The 13,395-nt window shown below is 52.4% G+C and overlaps 1 protein-coding gene across 1 annotated transcript in view; it reads left to right on the forward strand.

Moving 5' to 3' along the window:
* Nucleotides 1–10,281, forward strand: part of Ubash3a (ubiquitin associated and SH3 domain containing A) — a 38,217-nt gene extending 27,936 nt beyond the window's left edge. The window contains exons 8-14 of the mRNA XM_008827413.2: nt 509–608; nt 1,576–1,698; nt 3,978–4,070; nt 5,792–5,936; nt 6,575–6,681; nt 7,510–7,619; nt 9,645–10,281. Coding sequence (XP_008825635.1) covers nt 509–608; nt 1,576–1,698; nt 3,978–4,070; nt 5,792–5,936; nt 6,575–6,681; nt 7,510–7,619; nt 9,645–9,782 — 816 coding nt within the window. The 3' untranslated portion in view covers nt 9,783–10,281. The remainder of the gene's footprint in view (nt 1–508; nt 609–1,575; nt 1,699–3,977; nt 4,071–5,791; nt 5,937–6,574; nt 6,682–7,509; nt 7,620–9,644) is intronic.
* Nucleotides 10,282–13,395: the final 3,114 nt, after the last annotated feature.

The raw sequence follows: 13,395 nt of genomic DNA on the forward strand, positions 1-13,395 counted from the left end.
TAGATAGATAGATGATAGATAGATAGATAGATGATAATGCTAAGCCTTACTTCTTCATATGAATAGGCAGATGGATAGATAGATGATAGATAGATAGATAGATAGATAGATGTAGATAGATGATAAACAGATGATAGGTGTTACAGATAGGTAGAAATATATATATACATATATATAGTAATACATTAAAATATGGGGACAAGGAGGGTAGAAGAGCCAGCAGAGAGCTCTCTCCTGTAAGAGGTCTCTATGAAAGGATAGGGACTTGGAAGAGACAGAAACGTAGAGAAGTAGGTGGTTGTGGTGCGGTGAGTCCTCTCGTCATTTCCTCTTTGAAGCCCTGGAGCCCAGGAAATAAACTTAGGAAGAAGCAGGAGCAGCCCAGCCTCATCACTGTGGAGCCCTGCAGCTGCTGGACAGCTCAGGAGGCTCCTCTCTAGGCTGATGGTTGGTGGACACTGCAGATGAATCTGATTAGTAACCCGGTGCCCTGTTGTCCCCACCCCAGGCCACCATCATGAGGAGAGGCATGCTGGTGGTGCGCCACGGGGAGAGAGTGGACCAGGTCTTCGGGAAGTCCTGGCTGCAGCAGTGCTCCACCACAGATGGTAGGTCGAGTCCAGACGGCTCTAGGCCGGGCCCACAGACCCAGTACGCGGGACTGGCAGAGTCCTTGGGGGACACCAGATCCCAGGGGTGCCACCCTTCGGAGCAGCCACATCACCATGGCTGCTGTAATGCACCAGCAGCCCCAGGTGTTGGGATCGCCTGAGAGGCTGTGAATGCAGGAGGGAGTGCATGGGAGGGTGCTGCGTGGCGGTGTCCTCTGCAAGGTTGATGGATCCTGTGCAGGACAGACCCTCCTCCCCCCTGCATACGTGTTGACCACATGCCTTAGCCAAGCCCTGGGCATCAACTCAGTGACTCTGACCGTTCTGGTTTTCCCTGTTCACTGATGAGAGAAATTACGTCACTCATCACTCAGTTCGGGCCTGGGGTGGGGGAGGCTAGGCAGAATTTATAACGGGTTGATAGAGCTTAAAGCTCAAAATTCAAGGGAACCTGAGTGTCATGCAGACTCTGACCTGGGCATCCCCAGAGACCTCAGAGGCAGCCCCTAATTTCTAGTTCTGCATTTAAGCACCTCCAACCAGGTGCACACTGTCCCACCAGCAGCAACACACGTGGCGAGCTTTGGGAATGGGCAGGCTGCACCTAACTAATCCATGCCTGCTGGAGAAGCTTATCCAGCTAAATCAACCCAGCTGGAGACCTGAGGTTCTCCTTCCTCAAATGAGTGGCTGTTCATGAGGGACAGGAAGGACAAAGAGACCTCCCAGCCCCTGGGACTCCAACCTAAGGGCTCTGTGTTCGAGGATGTGTTACAGGTCTGCAAAGCAGCATTTGCTCCTTGAATTGAGTCCCCATCACAGAGAATGTTCCAGAAACAGCACTGTTGACAATAACTTAGGCAATGGCCTCCTCCATAGCATGGATCCTGGTTTTGGGGTTTAGGGGGACAAATGTGGTCTGACTTGATCACAGCTAGTTGCCAACCAGTTATTTCTGCTTTAGGAAAGTACTACCGGCCAGACTTGAACTTCCCCCCAAGCCTGCCCAGGCGAAGTAATGGCATCAAAGACTTCGAAAACGACCCGCCATTATCATCCTGTGGAATTTTCCAGTCCAGACTTGCTGGTATGTTTGAGGGTGTTCCAGAGGGGAGAAATGGTAATGATGATGGCAGTGTGCACAGAGCCACAGTTATACCCTTTGGTATCAGTCCTGGCAACTTCCATATCCTGCTGATACAGGCACAGAGAGGCCAGGTGAGTCACCCAAGGTCACACAGCCAGTGAACCAAAGTGCAGAGGTTTGATCCAGGAATGGATGGCTGGGTGCTCTCAAAGAATAAAATAGAGAGAGGGTAGAACGAGGAGGGAGGGCAAAATCAGCAACTATGGTATGCATCAAAGGTGTCGTTTTAAAAATTAAAAACTGACTTAGGGAGATGGCTCAGTCAGTAAAGTATTTGCCACCAAGCACAAAGGCCTGAGTTTGATCCCCAGAACCCACAAAATAATCCTGGTGTGGTGGTAAACACTTGTAATCCCAGCACTAGGGAGACAGAAACAGGTGACTCCCCAGGACTCGCTGGCCAATCAGCCTGACCAATTTGGCAAGCTCCGAGCCAGTGAGGGATGCCATCTCAAACAAAAGAGTGGACAGCATGCCTGAGGATGGCTCCTGGGGTTGACCCCTGGTCTCCACACCCACCTACACACAGACATGCACCTGCACATCCACAGGCACCTCACAAAACTTTAGGAAGCATCCCACCTCATGGGCCCCACCACACTACCTGGCACTCTGGGCTTCTGGTTTATGACTGTTTATTCGTGAGATCTAATTTAGGGAGCAGACGAGATCACTGAGTCCCTCTGGTTTTCAGCTTGTAAATTCAGAAAGTTGAATCTAAATGGGCATCCCAGTACCCAGCTGATTAGCTGAAGGAACCCGCCAGAACCAGCATCCCCGCTCCCCACCCTGGATGAGAGCACAGGGTCTCACCAACCAGCCCTGTGGCAGGATGGGCTGTGTTCACACTGTGGCTGGTTCCAGGGTTGGTATGAACCAGGAGCACACAGCCCAGTGGAGCCCCTCCTCCCTTAGGTCTATGCACAGGAATACACACGTGTCATGTGAGCCTGTATGTGTGCTTGGCTGTCCTGTCTTCATGCCTAACTCCTCACTGAGGTGTTTGGATAGCTCTCGGGCTGTGTATCTGGGAGCGCTGGGGGACAGGTTCTGAGGGTGATAAGTGCTCTCAACTGCTCTATCAGCACCACTGTCTGGGTGACATCAATTATCACCTCACTGTGCTGGAGGCTGAAGTCCGAGGCCGAGGTGCCAACAGGTGAGTTCCTTCTGAGGCCGTGAGGGAAACCTGCACCCAGGTTCTCGCAGCAGCTCAGTGGAGCCGTTCCAGCACCCTTTCCTGTGTCTGTTTCTGTATTCTATTTTCTCCTTTTTAGAAGTAGTCAGACTTGCTAGTGTAGAACCCGTCCTTGTTTTAACTTTCTCTCAGTGGTCCCTTGGTATGCCTGAGGGATGGGTTCCAGGACCTCCCTCGAATATAGAATCTATACTCAAATTTCATATATAAAAAGCATAATCTTTACATAAAATCTGTGCATATTCAGCACAGTCACGATTTCCCTGATATTTTTGATTCACGCTGGTTGAATCACTGGCTACTGAGCCACAGATAAGAGGGGCTCATCCTGAGGCAGCAGCAGTCAGGATCCCAACCCACCCATGACAGGCCCCCAAGCTTCCTCAGGTTTGATGGCAGGCACCTCCTATACATCTTCTGATGTCACAGAGAAAGCGTGGTTGGCTGCAGATTGTCCCCCCACGAGCGGTGGCTGGCCTTGAGACTTCAGTTGCTACACAACAAATGACCACAAAGGTACAAAGCAGTACCCACTTCGGCAGGGCCTGGGTGTGTTCTCAGTCCCTGAGAAATCAGCGTCAGCTGGGGCCACCCCAGGCGTCCTTCCGGATTGGCTCAGGCTACGGACAGAACTCGGATCCTCCACGGTGCAGGACAGAGGCCTTCCCTGGTTGCAATCAGCTGGAGGCCGCTCTCTGCTTCTGGGTCTGTGCCCATCCTTGTCCCTCGGGCCTCTCCACCTTTCAATACAGCCACAGAAGAATGACTCACACGCCATGTGAGTGACTCCACTTCTGCTCTGTGGCCAGCTGGAGGGGACCTCGCTGGCCCCTGGGCCACTCCCCTCCAGCACACAGCATAACGTAGTCACAAGAACAAGTGATGGTCACAGTCAAACGTTTCATCCCAACTCGGTGTATACAGCAGGAGGTGGAGGCTTCAGGCATCCCCGCCTGCCACAGGAGCAAGCCATCTGTCATTGGCTGATATACAAAGGGTGTTCCTACCTGTTCCTTTCCAGGGGACGCACTGCTGGACAGCGGCATCAGGGTCACTGCGGTCTTTACCTCTCCAGCCCTGCGCTGTGTGCAGACAGCCAAGCACATCCTGGAAGGTGAGCAAGAACCTTGGTGACCTTTACCTGTTGCCTTGACCTTGAGGCTTCTCTCCATGGGGAACAGGGAGGGCATGGAGGTGGAACGGGATGATGGTCAAGGGACAGCCACATCTAAAGCCAAAAGGCCATCGGGAACCAGCCCTCCAGGAGCTTCTGGTAGAAATGAACCGGTAACATCCCAAATGCCCGGATTGTAGGACCCACAGAAGCTGGTGTCACAGGATCAGAGCCTGTCATCACGCTGTACCCCTTTGGCTCCCGTCTGCCAAGTGTCTAAAGGCCTGGAAAGGGGCGATCACAAGCCCAGAGAGCTGCTGTGGTCCCTTCTAGATGCAAAATGTACGGCCCTTCCCAGACAGGGAGCTGTCCAGCACTCCTGGGCTGACGTGTGTCAGAAGGCCATTCATGGGTCCTTTTCACACGGCACCGCACCGCCATGGGAATCATCTGTGCTCACAGCTCTGGGGGGGTCATGAAGTTGTGTACAGCAGTGGGTGGGAGCCCCCTTTGTTCTGCTGTAGCGTGAGAACCCTGTCCTAGCCCAAACCCTTCTTCACTACATTTTCCCCATTCAGGGATGACATTACTTGACAAGTCTTTTGGTCAAAATATAAAATGCTTGAGAAGGGTGAGCTGTGAGGAATCAGAATGTTCTAGATGCTTCCCTTCCATTCTTCAGCACTTGTCCCATCTTGGCCAAGTGTCCATCAAGATTTTGTGTCACTAATATCACCTGTGATTGGTCATGTTCTTTATGGAATGCTTTTAGGTAACATCCCAAATGCCCGGATTGTAGGACCCACAGAAGCTGGTGTCACAGGATCAGAGCCTGTCATCACGCTGTACCCCTTTGGCTCCCATCTGCCAAGTGTCTAAAGGCCTGGAAAGGGGCTATCACAAGCCCAGAGAGCTGCTGTGGTCCCTTCTAGATCCAAAATGTATGGCCCTTCACAGACAGGGAGCTGTCCAGCACTCCTGGGCTGACGTGTGTCAGAAGGCCATTCACGGGTCCTTTTCACACGGCACCGCACGGCCATGGGAATCATCTGTGCTCACAGCTCTGGGGGGGTCATGAAGGTGTGTACAGCAGTGGGTGGGAGCCCCCTTTGTTCTGCTTTAGCGTGAGAACCCTGCCCTAGCCCAAACCCTTCTTCACTACATTTTCCCCATTCAGGGGCGACATTACTTGACAAGTCTTTTGGTCAAAATATAAAATGCTTGAGAAGGGTGAGCTGTGAGGAATCAGAATGTTCTAGATGCTTCCCTTCCATTCTTCAGCACTTGTCCCATCTTGGCCAAGTGTCCATCAAGATTTTGTGTCACTAATATCACCTGTGATTGGTCATGTTCTTTATGGAATGCTTTTAGACTCAACTGAGGGTGTGGCTGTGGTGAGGCTGTGGTGGTGGTTGAGCCGTGGAGCTGTGTTTGGGGTCATAGCAAGCCTCCTAGGTGGGCCTGCTGCCTGTGGTGTCTCCCCAGCCAAGGGAGCATGGCTGGCTCCTTCCTGATGCACCGCAAGCTGTCCGTCCTGATTCCTCTCACTGCCTGGTCTCAGAGATGACAAGGGCTGTACTTAAATCCCAGGACAATATTTGCCATAGAAAAGTCACATCTGTGACAGGTTTTAGTTACAGCCACATGTAGGTCTGATCTAGCTGTGAAGAGACTTCTCTATGTAACCGACAATAATTAGCACCTGTTTCCACTGAACGCAGAGCTCAAACTGGAGAAGAAGCTTAAGATACGAGTGGAACCCGGGCTCTTCGAATGGATGAAGTGGGAAGCCAGTAAGGCCACTCCCAGCTTCCTGACCTTGGATGAGCTGAAAGGGGCAAGCTTCAATGTTGACCCTGATTACAGGTAGGTATGCTCCAGTTCTCTGGGCCTGGGGCTTCTCTAGTTCTAAAGAAAATCTGCCCACTGTTCAAAAGTCACTGCTTCAATGGGACTCAGCAGTGGGGGCAGGGAGGTTTGAGATCTGAATACAGTGTGGGCAGCTGGGATGCAGGGGAGACAAGGAACAGCTCAAGGGTTAACTATGTTGCTAAAACACAGGAACAAGATGTCTACTGAAGGCAGCTACAAGCAAACAGATGCCACCTGGTGTGGTAAAGCTGGGGAACCTGACCACATATGGAGGATGGGGATTTCTTGCTAAAACTGGCCCTACAAAGATGGAAACATGCCCAAAGGCCAGGGTCTCACCTAGAAGAGGGTCCAGAGGAGCCTGATGGGTTTGTGAAGGCGAGGGTCTTTGTCCCCAGGCAGATTGAGCTGGACTGCTACCCTGGAACTCCTGCTGGGGCACAGCAGTCCTCTGCTAGCATGGAAAACACCCAGGAGCCCCCACTGACCAGCAGCCTCTATGACCATGAGCCCATGAGCCCTGTTTACAGGCCATCTGGACCCTCATGGTCCCTCCCGGCCCCACCAGCACATGCTCCAGTTGTCAGAAGTCTCCAGGGCAGCAGCCATCTCCCCCTTTATTCTCCTTTCAGGCCTGCGTTCCCCCGATGCTCCCTCATGCCAGCGGAGAGCTACGACCAGTATGTGGACAGATGTGCCCTAAGCGTGGGGCAGATCGTCAGCACCTCCCCTCAGGACTGTGAGTATCCCAAGAGCTCAGAGAGGAACAGCCTTAGGGTTCTCTGGGATGGAGTTTGGCCCAGTGTCTAAGCTGTTAATGTCCCACCCACCACCATGCTTTGAGCAAGAGAGTATCTTATCTCCAAAGGGGTAGGAAGTGGATACATGCACATGTACTCCACACAACCAGGACCCAGGATCCCAGTTCTGGGGGTAAGAACTTTGGATCCAGAGCTGTAAGAGCATCACAAACCATCCATGTCCCGAAGCTTTGTATTAGCTTGTACGAAGCCAGAGAGGCCCGGGTGATGGCAGCCAATGTCTGAGGAGGGTACAGCGGGTGAGCCATAGCCCACCAGCCTCTCTCCCAGCTTCCCCACCATTGCTCGGTCGGACATGAAGCACACACAGAGTGCTGGTCAACAAGGTGCCCTCCAGGTGTCTGGAGCCCATCGTGTCACCTGAAGAGGCTTTCTGAGCCTGTGGATGCTGGGCATCCTTATCTAAAGCACGAGGCATCTCAAGCTTATCATGATAAGCCAGCTAAAGTGATCGGATCAAGCCTGGGAGGCAGCCACCTCACACACAGGACCCAGGCACCTGCCACAAGAGGTGCTGCTGCTGACTGACCTGGGCCCCACACGGCGGGGTGGGGGGGTGCATTCCGAATCACTGCAGATGAGAGGGAGAAACAGGACCATTGCTGAGCATTTCCACTTCTGCTTCCTGACCCACACCGCCTTTAGGGGCCTGGTAGCTGCACCCCTCCCCAGTGACTTGGGGGAGCCCTATGTCATGCAAAGTACTCTGTGTGCCTGCTCTGACCTTGAGGCATCTTTGTTCACAGTGGGCGTCATCCTCATCGTGAGCCACGGCTCAGCGCTGGACTCCTGCACTCGGCCACTCCTCGGGCTCCCACCCCGTGAATGCGGGGATTTTGCCCAGCTGGTGAGAAAGGTGTGTGTCCCTCTTGTGTCTCTTTGGGCCTCACAAGCAGGCACAGGATCGTCACACTCCCCTTTCAGCATGAAAACAAGTGTCCCACCAACCCAGGGCAGACAGGCCCCACAGGCCCCAGTGGCTGTACCCACCCACACCCTCACAGGAGCTGTGGGATAAGGCCTCATCTCATCAAAGTTGTGGCGACCCTGGCCCTTTGCTGCCGATGATACCAAGAAGTTTCTAGATTTGTTGAAAGTCAGTTCACATTGTATTTCCTTGCAACTCTGTTAGTGAAAGCCTGGGAGGCAGCCACCTCACACACAGGACCCAGGCGCCTGCCACAAGAGGTGCTGCCGCTGACTGACCTGGGCCCCACACGGCGGGGGGGGGGGGGCATTCCGAATCACTGCAGATGAAAGGGAGAAACAGGACCACTGCTGAGCATTTCCACTTCTGCTTCCTGACCCACACTGCCTTTAGGGGCCTGGTAGCTGCACCCCTCCCCAGTGACTTGGGGGAGCCCTATGTCGTGCAAAGTGCTCTGTGTGCCTGCTCTGACCTTGAGGCATCTTTGTTCACAGTGGGCGTCATCCTCATCGTGAGCCACGGCTCAGCGCTGGACTCCTGCACTCGGCCACTCCTCGGGCTCCCACCCCGTGAATGCGGGGATTTTGCCCAGCTGGTGAGAAAGGTGTGTGTCCCTCTTGTGTCTCTTTGGGCCTCACAAGCAGGCATAGGGTCGTCACACTCCCCTTTCAGCATGAAAACAAGTGTCCTGCCAACCCAGGGCTGAGAGGCCCCACAGGCCCCAGTGGCTGTACCCACCCACACCCTCACAGGAGCTGTGGGATAAGGCCTCATCCTCATCAAAGTTGTGGCGACCCTGGCCCTTTGCTGCCGATGATACCAAGAAGTTTCTAGATTTGTTGAAAGTCAGTTCACATTGTATTTCCTTGCAACTCTGTTAGTGAGACAAATGGCCCCTTTAATAAGCCAGGAGTCCATCGCCCCAAAGCCGTGGTACAGAAGTACAGGTACGAGCTCCCATAGCGGACCTGCCTGCTGTCATCGCAGCTACTCAGGAGACTGAGGCAGGTGAACGCTTGAGCTTAGGCAACCTAGAGAACCCTGTCAGAGGAGGAAGACGAGGAGGACGAGGAGGAGGAGGAGGAGGAGGAGGAGGAGGAGGAAGACGAGGAAGACGAGGAGGAGGAGGAGGAAGATAAGAAGAGGAGATAAAATAAGACCATGAACTTCTAAACTCCAGGGCTTTCTTATGCTCACCACTTGGCACATCCCACTCATTAAACAGCCAGCATATCAGAATGAGCCGAGGGCTCTGCTGAAAGACTAGCCTTCCAGTCAGCACGCAGGACCCTGGATGTGCACCCGACAGCCCATCCAACAGCCCAATAAGCAGATGAAATGACTTGTCCGTGAGTCAGTAGCGGCTTCTGTCAGGTTCCCCGTGCATCTTGGAAACTTTTTTGCAAATTTCATCTGAACAAGGAATTAGACATCACAAAGAGGGAAAGGAGGGCAGAACCACACCAAAGAAGAGCTTCCAAAGCAAGGACCTCTTCCAGCAGGTTCCCTCTACACATGAGGGCAGGGAGGTCAAAGGTTTCACTGTGTACTCCTTCCTACAGCCTCAGACCTCAGTCCTGCACCTTTCTGTACAACCAAAGATGGAATAAGGCAAGCTGGAGCTAGTTAAGAGGGTTCTCCCCAACTTATGGTCATGAAAGCCAGGTAATTAATTCTCCAGAGGAGGAGGGCTGACCCATGCCTCCCAGAATGCTTAGCAGCACCTTGCCTTCACCAGGTAGGCAAGTTGTGACAAGGTCCCATGGTTGGGAGGGCTGGTCATCCCCAGGTGAAAGCTTTCTGAGATGCTGCATTGGTCCTGTGATGCCCAGGCAGCCTGGGGCCGACTCGCCCTCCTCTCCACACGGGGACATTGTCGGTGGGCTTTAGAACTACCCTGATGTCGACTGGCTTGTAAGAGAATGTTATAAACATTCTAAAACTCTGTTGCAGATCCCGTCTCTGGGAATGTGTTTCTGTGAAGAAAACAGAGAGGAAGGGAAGTGGGAGCTGGTGAACCCGCCAGTGAAGACGCTGACGCATGGAGCCAACGCGGCCTTTAACTGGCGGAACTGGATCTCGGGGAACTGAGTAGACCTTAAGATTTTCATGAAGCCGTGACTGTCAGATGCCAAGATTATGAAGGAATTCAAGCTTCTGAGCTTGTCGGGACTTGAAGAAGCACAAGACGCACTTTGATATTCTGGAGCATCGCCACCCACTCTTACTTTGGTCACTGCTGTCCAGAAAGCACAACTGTGGAGCCCCAAGCAGATGGCCAGGTTAGGACATCACATCGCAGCATGTGCGCTGGGTGACAGAGAAATGAGGAGCTCCTCACGTCCAGGAACCGGAGCGTCCCCACCCTCACACTCGGAGGATGCCATCCTTCTATTTTATATGTTCTTAGGCGTCTCCCTTACTTTATTCCAGTCAGGCTTTGGCCAGGGCGGGCCACACCAGCTGGAGGAGGAACAGTAGTCAATAAAATGGCACAAGTATTGACCCACCAGGTCAGAACGAGGGAAAGATGCTGGGCTCAGCTCATGAACATTGGTTTCCTGCTGCTGCCGTGGCACCGGCACAAGCGTAGTGAACCCGAAACACACATTCCTAGTACCAGACTTGCCCTTGCCGTTCTGCAGGTCAGTGTGTCCACACTGGGTTGGTGGGCTCCGTTCCTCTGTGGGTTCTAGAGGATTCTTTGTCCAGACTTTTCCAGGTCTCTACCTCCTAGTATAACACTGATAATATTCTTTTACAAATCAACCAACTTGGGGAATATAGTTCTAAGGCACCTCAGTCTCTCTGTCTCTCTGTCTCTCTCTTCGTCTCTCTCTGTCTCTCTCTGTCTCTCTCTCTCTCTCTTTTCTCTCCTCTGCTTCCAGGTCACGTAGCCTCTTCCTTGAGCCTCCTGCCTCCCTCTCACAAGGACCTTGCGATGCACTGTGCTCACTAATCCAGGATCTTCTCCCATCTCAAGGTCCTTGACAACTGTGTCTGCAAAGTCCCATTAGCCATGAAGGTCCTGTGTTCATAGCCCCAGGGGTTCAGATGTGGACATCTTTGGGAGTCACTTTTTAGCTTCCCTCAGCCTCTGTCTTTCCAGATACATCATGGCTGTTGTACAAGAGCTTAGACATAAGTATCTGTTCCCCCAACACACACTTTGTGCGGGTCTTTTCTGGCTTCTCCTTCCTTCTCAACAAGGTGGGGACAGGGGGCTTTGTAAGTGGAAGGAGGGAGTCCCCAACCTAATGGGGCCACTGGCGCAGGGAAGTGTGCCTGTGAGGGTGCGAGCCCAGCAGTGGCTCTGGCTTGGAAGACCCGCATGGTGTCCTCCCAACCCCCCGGAGGCTATCCGGTCCCCACCATCCGTGTGTAGGAGCCTTAAACTGCAGTCATTCACACACACACAACCGTGATAAATTTTTTAAATGGTCCTTTCTTCACTAACCCTGCTCCAAAGGGCTGGTAATTTTCCACCGCTGTGCCATTGGCTGTGGCTGGAGGGAGGAAGAGAGGGAGGGAGGGAGGGAGGGAGGAGGGGAGGAAGGGGGGGGAGAGGGAGAGGGAGAGGGAGAGGGAGGGAGAATAGAAATGCTGGCCTTGAACTTGGACTAAGGAAGAGTTCTTCACCCTGTCAACCTGCTCTTCCACATTACTATTCACATCACTGCTGAGTGTGGGAAGACGGTTAAAAATAAGCCTGTGGTTAGAATAATATTTTTATAGGTTCACTTCCCTCAAACTCTTGGAGTTCTTTGGCTAAGAAAGTTAGAACTCACATTTACAGAACACAACAAAAAAGACAAGAAGGGAGGAAGGGAGGGAGGGAGGGAAGGGCAAGAAAGAATGTTGGTGGGGTGGGAGGAAGGGAGGAAGCAGGAGAGGAAGATCCTTCTGCTGGCCTTTTTCTTTCCTGGACCTGCCCTTTATGCGAGCCAGCTCATCTGACCCCTGCTGGCACCATCCGGGAAGTGCATCTTTCCTTGGCCAAACCCACATTGATTCCTTCCTGGTGAGGGGGATGTTGGAAGAAAGGAACTCTGGTGCCCCGCCCCAATTCCTGAGCGTGGTGGTGTTGTTTCTAAGCACCTTGTGGCTCCAGCATCTGTTCCCACTCAGTCACCGGGTTCTAGAAAAACAAAGTAGGGAGACAGGGAAGGTGTGACCCCTAGCAACACTTCACTGTTCTCCTCCCATGAGAAAGAGCCACCACTGTTGTAGGCCAGGTGGTGCCCTCAGGAAGACTTGTGGAAGTCCTGGCCCCTAGTACCTCAGCGTGAGGCTGTATTTGAAGACAGGGTTTTATTCTAAAACAATTTTTATAGTTCTGTGTGTGTGTGTGTGTGTGTGTGTGTGTCTGTGTGTGTGGCATGCTCACATAAAATATGCCACGGTGCATATATGGGGGACAGAGGACAACTTTGTGGGTTTGGGTCTCTCCACCCACCTTTACATGGCTTCTGGGGAATCCAACTCGGGTGGTCAGACTCAAGCAGAACCTTTGTCTCCAGACTATCTTTCTGGCCTGGACACAGGCTCTTTAAAGAGGCACCTGAGGTCAATGAGGTCATTGGGATGGACGGACCCAGTCCTTTAAGAAAAGGACCTCAAAACACGGACACACACAGAGGATGAGCCTGTGAGAACATCGGAGGCAGACACCCTCTGCAAGTCAAGGAGGTCCCGGAAGGAAATGGGCCAGTGGTGCCTTTGTGTCAGCCTCCAGCCTCTGGCTTTGTGAGAAAATAAATCCCTATGCTTAAACCACCTAGTCTGTAAGCATTGTATGACAGTCACAGTAAACTAATACTGCATAAAGATGGTTTCTGACAACAACAAAACTGTTCCGGTGAGGGTTAGACATCCAGCAGGTTGCATAGTTCAACACAGAGTATGTAATAGACGGTGTCATCAGCTGAGCCCGCTGTGTTAAGCACTGTGAGTCATGCAGAGACGGTCTGTATTTCGTAGAGGATGTGTGCAGGGTGTATGCAAAGGCCACTCCATTCTCTGTAAGGGACTTGAGTAGTCCCAGGATCTTGGTACCCACCTGAGCAGATCTGGAGGCGTGACTGCATAGCACACAGACTGGACTCCAGAGTCACAGGAAGGCTGTTGACTAGAGCAAAGGTTGTTCTGAGAACAGGAAGTGATTGTATCTAACCATATGGCCTTATACTTGTGTGACTAAAAATAGCAGCCATTTGAGCATTAAAACCTCTGAGTCATGCTCAGAGGCCCAGAGTCTGACACGGATGGCGAGGCCTAGGGCTATTCATCCTCTGCCCTCTATTTTCTTGTTGTGAAACGGGCAAATGTAAGATGCTTCTCGCTGGATCATTGTAAGGTGGCAGTCAGCCAACACGGGTGGGACCATGGCCTCAAGCTATGTACACAGGTCTGTGATGCTCACAGGCAGCTGGGTAGTTCAGTGCTGTCGAGATCCCCTCTCCACCCTGTCCTGTGGGCAGGGGCAGCATGTCTAATGTGGCCAAACGTCAGCCATCAGTATTGCTTCTGTGGAGAGAGGGCAGCATCACCCGAGACTTGAGGAATTGACTAAAATAGATTTTTTTTCTACACATCAGCCATCAGTATTGCTTCTGTGGAGAGAGCAGCATCACCCGAGACTTGAGGAATTGACTAAAATAGATTTTTTTTCTACACCCTGGAATACAAAGGAGTCATGTACAAT

This window comes from Nannospalax galili, unplaced genomic scaffold, assembly GCF_000622305.1.
Source record: "Nannospalax galili isolate Female #2095 unplaced genomic scaffold, S.galili_v1.0 scaffold652, whole genome shotgun sequence".
NCBI lineage: Eukaryota > Metazoa > Chordata > Mammalia > Rodentia > Spalacidae > Nannospalax > Nannospalax galili.